The sequence below is a fragment of the Pygocentrus nattereri genome, chromosome 3 (genome assembly GCF_015220715.1).
Source record: "Pygocentrus nattereri isolate fPygNat1 chromosome 3, fPygNat1.pri, whole genome shotgun sequence".
Taxonomy (NCBI): Eukaryota; Metazoa; Chordata; class Actinopteri; order Characiformes; family Serrasalmidae; genus Pygocentrus; species Pygocentrus nattereri.
In genome coordinates, this window is record NC_051213.1 from 8,145,279 (window position 1) to 8,157,658 (window position 12,380).

The following is a 12,380-nucleotide window of genomic DNA, read 5'->3' on the forward strand; positions in this document are numbered from 1 at the left end:
GGCCCCAGCAACCAGTCATCTTTTCCACCACCTCCAGCCCCAGTGGACATCCTACCACCTCCCCCTCCCGACCCTACACTTCCTCCTCCACCCCCACCTCCACCTGCCTGGGCCATGCCTGTGAAGAAAGAGCCAAATCCACCTCGCTCCGCCCCGCAGCACTCACAGCCGGCCTTCCCTCCTCCTCCGCCGATGGACTTCCCGCCTCCGCCACCTCTGAGCGACGATGCAGAGCTACCTCCTGACTTCCTACCCCCACCTCCTCCAGTTATGGGGGGATTTATGAGTGCAGACCTTCCTCCACCACCTCCAGATCCATTCCATACTGCTCTTCCACCTCCACCAGCTCCCTTCAACCCACCAGCGGCGGCTGGTGGAGATCTGCCTCCACCCCCTCCGCCTCCACCACCTCCACCTGCCTCTGGTGCACTCCATCCAACCGCCTCACAGAGAAGAGTCGGCCCCCCACCTCCAAAGAGGACTACACCAACTCTATCGGCGCCATCTGGTGGCGATTTCATGTCAGAACTGCAGAAAGCCATGCAGAAAAAGCGAGGGGGGCAAGGACAATGACCAGGTTTTGGGAAGAGCAGTGTGACTTTTATATTAGGCTATATATTTTTTTTTGGACAGGACATTTTTTTGGCCTCTTGTTCATAATAAATGCTATGTATGCTGCAAATATTTGTAGCTTTTTCTCTGAACATTTTAATGATCTACCAATTCTACACTGTTTCAACTGTTATTTTGATGGACAACCAGCTGAAAGAGGGCAAAGGGGGTTGAAATATTATAATAAATGTATAATAAAATGCTCTTTTGACTGGATAAAGAAGAACAACCCAGGCCCATTCTTGAATACATTTTAATGCATTAAACATGGAATCTTTTACTACAATAAATAATTACAACTGGATTTCAACTGTGCACAAATCTATATCTCTACAGCCCTGCTATCTGACTGCTGAATACTACAGTGAGTGAGGACCTAAAGTAAACCATGCAGGATGCTCCAGTCAGTCTTCGTAGCTTAGTCAGTTCAATCTGTGGCCTCTGGGCAGTTATTTCCAGTCCCATATCACCAATGTCCTATGTACTATGTGAGAAAGAGGAACCTACAAATCCCAAACTGACAGTCGAGCTCCCATTTAAAAAATCTCTGGCCAAATCTGACGAGAGATGAATAAATTTGTCACCTTTGGCTGGAATAACACAAAACATTTTTTTAGCTGGTCCAGCCACTTCACATGTTTGTATCGTCACAAAACAGGACCTATTTTGTGAACATTCTTCATGGCCGTTTCTATGGTTTCAACCTTCCTTATGGTAATTTTCTATAGGTTCATTGTTCTTTACAGCTGTTTCTATGGTTTCCATCCTTATTATGACTGTTTCTACGATTCGAACATTCCGTATGGCTGTTTCTACGCTTTCAACTTTCTTTACGGCTGTTTCTGTGGTTTCATCCTTTTCTGCATTTGTCTCTATGGTTTCAGCCTTCCTCTCTGCTGTTTCTATGGTTTCAACTTTCTTTACAGAAGTTTCTATAGTTTCAGTGTTCCTTATGACTGTTTCTATGGATTCAATGCTTTTTTGGACTGTTTTAATAGCTCAGTTTCAGTGTTCTTTATGGCCATTTCACATAAAGGTATCAACCTTCTTTAGGTCTGTTTCATTGTTCTTAATTGTGTTACTATGGTTTTAACCTTATTTATGATTGTTTCTATGGTTTCAACATTCCTTATGGCCATTGCTAGAGATTAAGCGTTAATTTGGATTATGTGGTCTGTTTTACAGCTGTTTCTATTGATTCAACTTTCTTTACAGTTGTTTGTATGGTTTCAGCTTTCCTTACGACTATTTCTAGCACTTCTTCTTTATGAAGGCTTCTACGGTTTCAACCTTCTTTACGGCTGTTCCTATGGTTTCAACCTTCTTTATGGCTGCTCCTATGGTTTTAGTCTTCTTTACGGCTGTTTCTATGGTTTCAACCTTCTTTACGGCTGTTCCTATGGTTGAAACCTCCTTTACATTTGTTCCTATAAGTAAGATGTTGCAAGAACATGTGCTCTTGTGTTAATGTAAGTATATGACTGAAAGGTGGGATGTCCCATAACACCAGTGCCATGTTGAGCATCATGAGCAATTCTATCTAAGCTATTACCAGAGAACTGTGTCTTCCTCTTATAAAAGTCTAGTATATAAGAGTGTTTAGTAAAGCTCTTTAGCAGCATTTAGCAGATTAGTGTGTGTGTGTGTGTGTGTGTGTGTGTGTGTGTGGTACGATAGGTCAGGAAGAACAGCTAACGCTCAGTTCTGAAGCCCATGCTGGAGGTCTGCTGGCGTATCCGGCACTCTCAGCCTGCTCCTGCTTCACAAAGGGCTTAGTCAGAATCTGCTGCAACAGCTCCACCTATAGGCCAAGCAGAAAGTGACATTTTCAGAGACCGAAGAAGAATTTTATCCAGGGTCTTTTGCTGCAGATCTTTGAGATACGAATTTTTTTTTATTATGGAAAAATTGGGAGTAAAACGCATGTAATGTTGGTGTATAAAACTGTTATCCCCAGCGTTCTATATAGTGTCCCTGATTGTATACTGTACACTCTCATAAATAAAGGTAGCAAACTGTCACTGGGGCAGTGCCCCTCTTGTCACTGGGGTGGTCCCCTCAAGGCTACATCTCAGTACCTTTAGTCAGGGAACATAAGTGAACCATAATCCACTGAAATGATATTTTCTAAGTTGTACTCCACACACACCACGTCTCGTCTCCAGGCTTTTATTTTGCTGTTCTGTTTTAAAACTTTAGGTTGTGAAAAGGTACAAATACAAAGTTTTCACCTTGAAAAACTTATTTAAGGTCCACAATCAGACCTTAAAACCACTGCTGTAGCTTTGAGGGAACATTTACACTGTTTGTTAGAAATGCAGGTTCTTTTCATTCACCAAGGTACAGTGTAATGACCAGTAATCTGAGGAGGATTATGAACATAGTGCACATGTACCAATTTGGCATGTATCATTAAGCATCACTGAAATTCACACATTAAATAAGACAAGATTATTTAACTGGCATTCAATTTACATCAAGCAGCAGCACACAGCAAAAAGAGATTTTTTCAGGGTCAGATTTGAGCAACAGTTCCTCACCTCAGAGAAGTCGTTGTTCTCTGCTTTCCTAATAGCGGACTCTGCCATCCAGTTCCGTAACACGTACCATGGATTAGCAGCTAGATTTCACCCACACAGATTACAAAATAGAAAGACAAATGACGTAAAAAAAAGAAATGGTTAATGAAAGAGCACTGCCATCTAGAATTGGCCTGTTGGCAAAATGCTTGAAGTTTACCAGCATTTTAGTGCTTTATTATCACAGTGAATATAGCGTACCCCTCATCCTGCACTGTCGATATTCATCTGAATCACCACTCTGACTGTAAGAGGAAAATTTGCTTAAGGAAAAACCCCAAACACTAATAATAAACACTAATACTAAGCTGATGTCAAAAGATGCAGCATTACCTTCTAAGCCTCTGTAAATACAAACTGACCCAGTCCCAGAAATGCTCATGAGAGGAAAGGTCCCAGAGAGCCCACATCGCCTGTGAGAAAAAACACATTGGACAAAAGTATTTAGGTAAACCATTGATTAAATTAACCAACGCTAACAGATGACCACTGTTAGAAGCCTATCAGAGTAACAAATGAGAAATAGATGTATGAAAACCAGTGTTGAGTGTCAGAAGTGTATCAGAGTAAAAAAGGGGAATTACATTAATAAAAACCAGTGACTACTGATAGATGCATATCAGGACAACATGTTATGAAGAAATTTCATGACCATTAGAAGAACTTAGTATAGTGGGAGGCAGATGAACATCTCAGACTGCGGAGCTCTAGTTCGTAGTTCTAGTTAGTTTGCAGGCACCAAAATCATCAGGAGGGTAAATATGTATAATTGTGATGAAATATTTAATGGTCTTTTCTTGGTCATTGTATGCAACGACTAAATAACAAGCCTAAAGAGGCTAAATTGTCTGACCAGTTATCTTGCTTCTTAGCTGTGTTTATTTAGCAGCTAATGCTGGTTGTACTGACATGAAATAGTCATGTGTAGAGCAAAAGCTACATTTGTTTCTTAAGTGCAAAATATTTTCAATATTTTCAACATTCAATCTCCATATTTTCAACAAGGATACATGTTGTCAGTGAAGCAAAGTATCACTCTTATAAAGCACCAAAAGCAATCTGAGTGCTAACAGTGTCCCCTAGTGGAAATCGTTCAGCCCACTGTGAGTGAGTGAGTGAGTGAGTGAGTGAGTGAGTGACTGACTGAGTGACTGAGTGAGTGAGTGACTGAGTGAGTGAGTGACTGAGTGAGTGAGTGACTGAGTGACTGAGTGACTGAGTGACTGAGTGACTGAGTGACTGAGTGACTGAGTGACTGAGTGACTGAGTGACTGAGTGACTGAGTGACAAGCCAGGTTCATGAGATGCTTCATATCTAAAAATTTAAATGGGTATTCCAGCCCAAAACTATTGTTTAATAAGTTATTTCTTATGTTATGCAGCATTCTGCAACACATCATTATATCCCAACCAGACACTATATCTCATCCTATAACCAAGCTAGCATCATTCTTTCAAAAAGCCCACCCCCCAAAAGTCCAATTCAAAGCAAGAGCTTTGCAAGAGTTTCTCCCAACGTCAATATGCGTCATCAGAATCGAGGGGGTTCTTAAGTCTTTAAAGCAGAAATCGCACTCTAGAGACTACCATGGAACAGCTGTAGAAAGCTAGTAAGTACATTTAAACACAAGTAACATGTAGCAAAAACGTAGTGGTTACAATTTCCAGTTTGGCCCAGATTGTTCCTTTAAAAAGTGTGTATATACTAAGACAGTCAGTCGACCATGAGGTCTAGTTAGTTCATTTGTAGCGGAGAGAAGAAAGCAGAACCTGAGTGATGGAGCTGTTCTGGAGCTGAAGTAGAGTCACTTCACTCAGCTGCCTGAAAGTCATGGTGAAATCTGCACCCGAGTCCTCCATTAGCTTAGAGTCCAGAGCAAGAGAAGCATACAACAAATCAGAAGAGATCACACAAAGTAAACGAGTACAGCATGTAAACCACTGGAATAGAGGAACATTAACAGCACAGATGGCGTATCATATCATATCAAATCATATCATATCATATTGTAATCGTATCATATATCGTATATCATATCATATATCGTATATCATATCATACATCACATCATATCATATAGTATATCATATCATATACCATATCTCGTATATCATATGGTAGCACTTAAAGAATGTGCTAGCAACAACATTTATTATTTCACTTCACAAACCTTTAGCAGAAATGCGATCAGATATACATCATCATCTTCATCTCCAAGGAGGCCTAATTTTCCTTTGAACAACTCATGAAACCTGCAAGGAAAAAGAAGCACACACAACAATTTCAGACCACAAACACAGAGAACACAGGAATAATGCGGTGAAAAAACTCATTTACAGTTATCCATCACCCAAATGTAGTCAAAACTTGCTTCTTTTTACTTTTTTTTACAGGTACTAGGCTACGAGGCTAATGTAGCTAACCAGTAAAGGAAGCTCATACCGCACCAGTTTAGTACTGTGCTGTGCGCAGGCCTAAATCTCTTGCCTCAACCCGTATTGAGTTGTCAGTAATCTTAAAGAGTTGATAATATGGTTTTTGACCCTTTATGACGTGCTGTGACTACATTTAAGCTTCAGCATAAGCTAATACTGTTTATAGCTATACAACATCTTCAATTTTCAGATTAAAGTATTTGTTAGCTAAATTAGCCATGCAGCCCTGGTGCTAAACTTAAGCAAAATTCAGACACGAAACATTTCTTGGCTGACGGACTACATTCAGAAGAAATGTGTGTGTATGTGTTATTTGCGCAAGTTACTGCTTTAAGATAATATTTCACCCTAATGTGCTAGCATAGCTCATTAGCTCATTTGCTAAATATTAGCTCTGTGTAGCTATAATATACACGAGCCCTTTCGAGCCTCGAGTACAGCTCGGCTTGACCCGCCGTCCTTCAAGGCGCATGGAAGACAAACGTCGAGACTGTTCTCCATACTGGCACCCAGATGGTGGAATGAATTCCCACTGGCTGTCCGAACAGCAGAGTCTCTCGCGGCCTTCAAACTCCGACTGAAGACACGTCTCTTTACACAGCACTTAAATGAGCTCTGAATTAGGTATTGATTGTAATGTATTGCACTGCACTTATGTATTGTTTTTTATTGCACTGTGTAGTATTGTAGTGTTTTGTATTGCACTGTATTGTATTGCACTGTATTGTATTGTATTGTGTTGTACTGTATTGTATTGTATTGCACTGTATTGTATTGCACTGTATTGTATTGTGTTGTAGTGTTTTGTATTGTACTGTACTGTTTTGTATTGTAGCGTTTTGTATTGTAGCGTTTTGTACTGTATTTTATTGTACTGGTTTGTATTGTACTGTTTTGTATTGTAGTGTATTGTATTGTATTGTACTGTTTTGTATTGTACTGTTTTGTACTGTTTTGTACTGTTTTGTATTGTAGCATTTTGTATTGTAGTTTATTGTAGTGTATTGTACTGTGGTGTATTGTAGTGTTTTGTATTTTACTGTATTGTATTGTATTGTACTGTATTGTATTGTATTGTACTGTATTGTATTGTATTGTAGTTCTGTGTTCAACTCTGTTCCTTTTTTCTGGGTATCTACAGAGACTTTTTGTTTCTAGCAGTATCTGAGATCAGGTCTGTCTTTCTCTCTAACCTACTGATAACTAGCAACGAAACCTTCTCTAGAAAGACAAAGCACGTCTTGTAAGTTTCTCTGGAGAAGAGCGTCTGCTAAATGCTGTAAATGTAAATATACTAGTTTGCATTTATCATCTGAAAATGTTATTCTATATATTCAATAGCAACAAAGCATTACTTTAACATATACAGCAACCAATAAACAGTCCATCAATTACATACAAACCCAGACTCACCTTCTGCGGTAGATTTGTGGATATTCCCTCAGTATTTGTTCAGCCCTGAGTGACATCAGAAACAACACTGAGTAACTTCATTCACTCACTTGACAAAGATGAAAAAAGCTAAATAACTAAAATGCTGTTCAGAGTGATTTGATGTCAAATACTAATAACAGTTGTTCACAGTGGTGGTGATGGGAACCAGACATTTGAAGAGTTTACTGCTTTTGGAGAAAAATAAAACATGAAAACATGAAAGAAAACGTTTTTTTTTTCTTTTTTCGACTATTTTACCAACATCAACATTACATATAAAAACCTCAAAAGACGTGTAGGTTTATTGGTGGTTTTGGATAGTAACTATAATGGCTATATTTGTATTGTAGACAATCATCTGGTTCCTATCACCACCGCTGTAAAGACATCCGAGTCTGTACGTTTCTCTACAAGAAACCATTTCACACCAAACCACTCTGAGTGTGTGCATCTCTTTTAGTCAGTCATATACCTTCATTCCATTCAAGTTTACATCATTTATTTAGTAAATGATCCTATTTATTTTTATCCAAAAATAAATTAATAAATAAACTAATAAACTACCCATCTCAGGTGAGTTTACTAACTTCTGTGCAGGTTTATTTATTTATTTTTGCCAATCTTATTCAATATCTGCAGCCCTTTTTCATTTGGTATGCTAAAATATGCATAAACATATGTGGATCGAAAGCCAGCTAGTAAGGAGATTGAGTTAAAAGACTTACTGTTCTCTCTGATCTGATGACAGCACTGGGTGGAGAGCTTCTAGAAGCTTCTGGAGATTAAATAGGCCAACATTAGCTTGGGCTCCTATACTGTACCGTCCTTCATCATCAGATGAGTTGGGCACAAAGTCTATATTCAAGAAACAAATTTCAAGAACTTAAAAACAAAAGCACTGAAAATGCATAAAACATTTTTTAAGGTTAAAATGGCAGAAAATCATAATCAAGAAGAAAGAATGTGGCCAAGAATGCTTGATGATAAGGAGGGTATGACATGATAAACAAACAAACAAATGATAAAAGGTTAAAAACTGACAGACTTACTCGGGTTATATGTCTCCATAAATCCAAAAGGGCCATAATCAATGGTGATGGACAAAAGACTGAAGTTGTCCGTGTTGCACACCCCTAGGATTAATCAAATTATCAATATGATCTGTGAATGATAAACTGTAGGACACGTTTTGATAAATTTACCCACCATGCGCAAAACCGACAGACATCCACTTGGCGATCATGTGTGCGGTTTCATTCACCACAACTGAGAAAAAGGCCTGAACCAAAAAACAAACATAATAGTCACAAAGTTTTTATATATATATATATATATATATATATATATTCATTTTTTGACAAAAATCTGTTCTATACTCCAACTGTATTTTGATACTTAAAAATCAAGTAAATGACCAATCAAATCTTGCATGATGAACAGATTTTACTGCTTACCACATACTTATTAGGGTCACTTGGTTTGATAACTGCAAAATGCTGCTCAATTACAAAGTTTAGGAGAGTCCTGTTGAGTACAAATAAACACAAAAGACATAAATATCAACAGCTGTGAATAAAAAAAAAAGAAGACATTTTATTTATAGTAGAAATTTCTAATTTACAATGAACTTTTTTTTATGAGACTACATTATGAGACTGCTTAGGCTGCTGCCCCTGCGACCCAGACCCAGATAAGCGGTTGAGGATGGATGGATGGACTACAATGGGTAAGAGGGATTCTCTGATATATTTCAAATTCAAATAAATTCTTTGTTAGCAAGCATTTCCTCAGACAAATTCACAACAGGGTTTTGCAAATGCAAATATAACAACATAAAAAAATGCCACACCTCAGGACATCCAACTCTCCAGCTTTGGCTAAAATCTCCAGAGAACCTATCCGGAACCATGATGGAGCCAGACGAAGTACAACAGCTCCTACGGAAACACAGTGTTTTTAAGCTCCACTGTGTTATTAAATGCCCCAGGAACTGCAGAACTACAGGCTTTACAAGAATCAGTACATATCAGATCAAATTTACTTAGCATATATGGAATCTTAATATACACACTTTACTGTTCATAAGTTTTGAATCACTTGTTATATTATTTATTTTGCAGGGCTCATATCTTACATCTTTCTTTTTTCCACATACTTTTAATGGTCGCATGGTTTTATGTGCCATCATTTATTTTTACATGACAATTTTTCAACCTCTATTTTGTCTCTTAGAATTAAACAGGTTGTTTCGGCACTGAGTCTTCAAGACTGATGTATATTAATTATCTCTGTTCTGACTGGCTACTTTATACTGCGCCTCATTCATAAAGCAGTCTAGGCTGAAAAAGTCCTTATAACTTCAGGGTGAATGATAAAACGTTCTAGTCTGAATAGACAGATGTGGAGGTGTACATGTGTAGGTGTTCGTGACATTACAGAAACACAAAGCTGTGTGGAAAAAAAGTGAGCTGCATGTTTTGAAACTAATTTTGCATACTATACCAAACTCTTCCAAAAAAGCAGGGGAATCAGGTTTACTGTGATACAGGCCCTTTACATACTATAATCCATTAAAGAACAGAGATTTAAATATTTCAAACTATTCACCAAAAGGTATTTTAGACTTTTTATGTGATGTTATTACAAACCCATTTCCAAAAAAGGTTGGGATGCTGTGCAAAATGTAAATAAAAATACAATGCAATGATGTGCAAATCATGGGAACCCTATTTTTGAAGGAAAATACTACCTACAACAATTCAAATGTTGAAACTGAGAAATTTTATTGTTTTTTGAAAAATATGCCCATTTTGAATTTGATGCCAGCAACACGTTCCAAAAAAGTTGGGACGTTGGGATGTTTAGCACTGTGTTTTATCACCTCTTCTTTTAACAACAGGAACTGAGGAGACAGGGCAATAGTTTTGAAGGTGACATGTTTTCTTGTTCTTGTTGTTGATACAGGATTTTAGCTGCTCATCAGTTCAGGGTCTCCTTTGACATATTTTTCATTTCATAATGTGGGGGGGGCGGTTCTGGACTGTTTTTAATATGGAGCAATGCTGTTGTAATACATGCAGAAATGTGGTTTGACGTCAATAAGCAAGGTGTTCTCTGAAAAAAACCCTTGTCTAGACGGCAACATATGTTGCTAAAACCTGTATATATCATTCACCATTAATGGTGCTTTCACAGATATGCAGGTCACACATGACATGTGCACTAATGCCCCCCTATACCATCATGAATATTGGCTTTTGAACTGTGCGCTGATAACAAGCTGAGTGGTCTTGAGCCCAGAGGACACAGTGTCCATGATTTCCAAAAAGAATTTCAGATGTTGATTTGTCAGCCCACAGGACACTTTTCTACTTACCATCAGCCCATTTTAAAATCAGCTCAGGCCCAGAGAAGGTGGCAACATTTCTGGATGCTCTTTATGTGTGGTCTCTTCTTTGGGTTCAAGAGCTTTAACTTGCATTTGTGGATGCTGTGATGAACTGTATTCACAGACAGTGGTTTTCAGCAGTGTCCCTGAGCCCATGCAGTGATATCCACTACAGAATCATGTCCATTTTCAATACAGTGCCATCTGAGGGCCCAAAGATTACGGCCCGTAAGTACGGGTTTTTGGCCTTGCTCCTTCCTTACAGCCATTTCTCCAGAATCTCTGAATCTCATTTCTCTGAATCTTTTAATGATATTATGTACCGTAGATGATGAACGATGAAAAGTTCTTTGCTATTTTATGTTGAGAAACGTTATACTTGAATTGTTGCACTGTTTGCCTTCACAGTCTTTCACAGAGTGGTGAGCCCCTCCTCATCTGTACTTCTGAAAGACTCTCCTCTGAGATGCTCTTTTTATACTCAATCATGTTACTGACCTGTTGCCAATTAACCACCAGCTGTTTTTTTTTTCTAGCATTACACAACTTTACCGGCCTTTCGTTGCTTCATCCAAACTTTTTTGCAACATGTTGTTGGCATCAAATTCAAAATAGGCAAATATTTTTCAATAAACAATAAAATTTCTCAGTTTCAACAGTTGATACACTATTGCACTATTTTCAATGAAACATTGGGTTTAAAAGATCTGTCCATCCAGCATTTTGTTTTCATCATTGTGTTGTTCTCTATCTGCTCTCAACGAAGGCGATCGCACTTTCTCCCTCTCCTCTCCCTCATCTCTCCTGCTTTGCTTCTGCATTCTTGTCTAGTCTTCTGTCTTATACTTTTGAGAGACTCTCTCTGCGCTGCTCTTCGAACTAAGGAAGATGGATTTGATCAAACGGTCTCTCAACGCAATTGACACCAGAAGTCTGGGTTTGGGGAAACCAGCCTGTCCTGCCGGAACGTTTGCAGCTGGCTACACGATGGACGCGTGGGAGAAGTGGCGAGTCGTGTGCCTGCCGGTTCTTTCTTTGGACAACATTGAGGACGTCTACCTATTCGTAACCATGATTACAGGTACTTTGCTGATTGGATCAGGCATTGCCCTGGTTTATTGCGAGATTCGAGGAATGGGGACAGCTGTCCAAGGCCCCTTAAAGCTGCCCGACATGATTGACGTGGTGGGCAGAGCTGTCAGCACTCAGACTGTGACCATAAACTGCAACATGGATAACATCTTGGAGAAGCTCTTGGCTTTGCAAAGGAAAATGGATCGATTTGGAGACCAGAATGGACCAAGAGAGCTTTCGTGCAAATTGGAATGTGACTACTCGCCCCAAGCCCAAACAATCCCGGTTTAATCTGCTTTCGGCTCCCCGAATCGGCACTGGCCTTGGCCAAGGCCGCTGCTCGAACAACGATTACTCCGGAAGAACACTGCAGCAAGACGCTCTTGTATCCCCTCCTCCATTTCCCCCAGACACCTGCTGATTGTTGACTCTGCCTGGGACCCGTTCAAGGTTGTCTCCATGGCAATTTGCTGTATTATTGCTATTACACTCTGCGGACTGAGGCACCTAGACTGGGATGCCAAGTAAAGCGACTTCTCCAGGCCTCCCCACTACCCACCCAACCCCGCCCCCCGCACCTTTGCAGCTTTTACCCCCCCCGGTGCAGCAAGATGGGTCCGGTCCGTTGATCAGCGCCGACATGGCTGCAGAACCGGATGGCTGCTTGCTTGTGCTGGGTTGTCTCCACCCCTCACCCTTCCCCTGTTGCAAGTCCTGGTCTTCATGTTGAAATGTGTACTTATTATGTGCCCATGTTGCTGAGGTGGATTTTTCTGTTTCCAGACTGTACTCCCTTAGGAACATAGTCTGGGGGATATTTTTTTATCTCCTCCACTTTCCCCATGTATTCTGTACTT

The 12,380-nt window shown here is 39.6% G+C and overlaps 2 protein-coding genes across 2 annotated transcripts in view; one reads left to right on the forward strand and one right to left on the reverse strand.

Moving 5' to 3' along the window:
* Positions 1 to 916, forward strand: part of LOC108431948 (amyloid beta (A4) precursor protein-binding, family B, member 1 interacting protein) — a 52,387-nt gene extending 51,471 nt beyond the window's left edge. Inside the window, exon 14 of the mRNA XM_017705448.2 lies at positions 1 to 916. Coding sequence (XP_017560937.2) covers positions 1 to 573 — 573 coding nt within the window. The 3' untranslated portion in view covers positions 574 to 916.
* The window catches only part of LOC108431959 (protein adenylyltransferase SelO-like), an 18,908-nt gene continuing 7,377 nt past the window's right edge, over positions 850 to 12,380 (reverse strand). Inside the window, exons 9-20 of the mRNA XM_017705459.2 lie at positions 8,911 to 8,998; positions 8,516 to 8,585; positions 8,268 to 8,340; positions 8,111 to 8,194; positions 7,787 to 7,916; positions 7,041 to 7,085; positions 5,363 to 5,444; positions 4,962 to 5,054; positions 3,525 to 3,604; positions 3,393 to 3,436; positions 3,153 to 3,232; positions 850 to 2,413 (exon numbers count right to left, since the gene is read on the reverse strand). Coding sequence (XP_017560948.2) covers positions 2,291 to 2,413; positions 3,153 to 3,232; positions 3,393 to 3,436; positions 3,525 to 3,604; positions 4,962 to 5,054; positions 5,363 to 5,444; positions 7,041 to 7,085; positions 7,787 to 7,916; positions 8,111 to 8,194; positions 8,268 to 8,340; positions 8,516 to 8,585; positions 8,911 to 8,998 — 992 coding nt within the window. The 3' untranslated portion in view covers positions 850 to 2,290. The remainder of the gene's footprint in view (positions 2,414 to 3,152; positions 3,233 to 3,392; positions 3,437 to 3,524; positions 3,605 to 4,961; positions 5,055 to 5,362; positions 5,445 to 7,040; positions 7,086 to 7,786; positions 7,917 to 8,110; positions 8,195 to 8,267; positions 8,341 to 8,515; positions 8,586 to 8,910; positions 8,999 to 12,380) is intronic.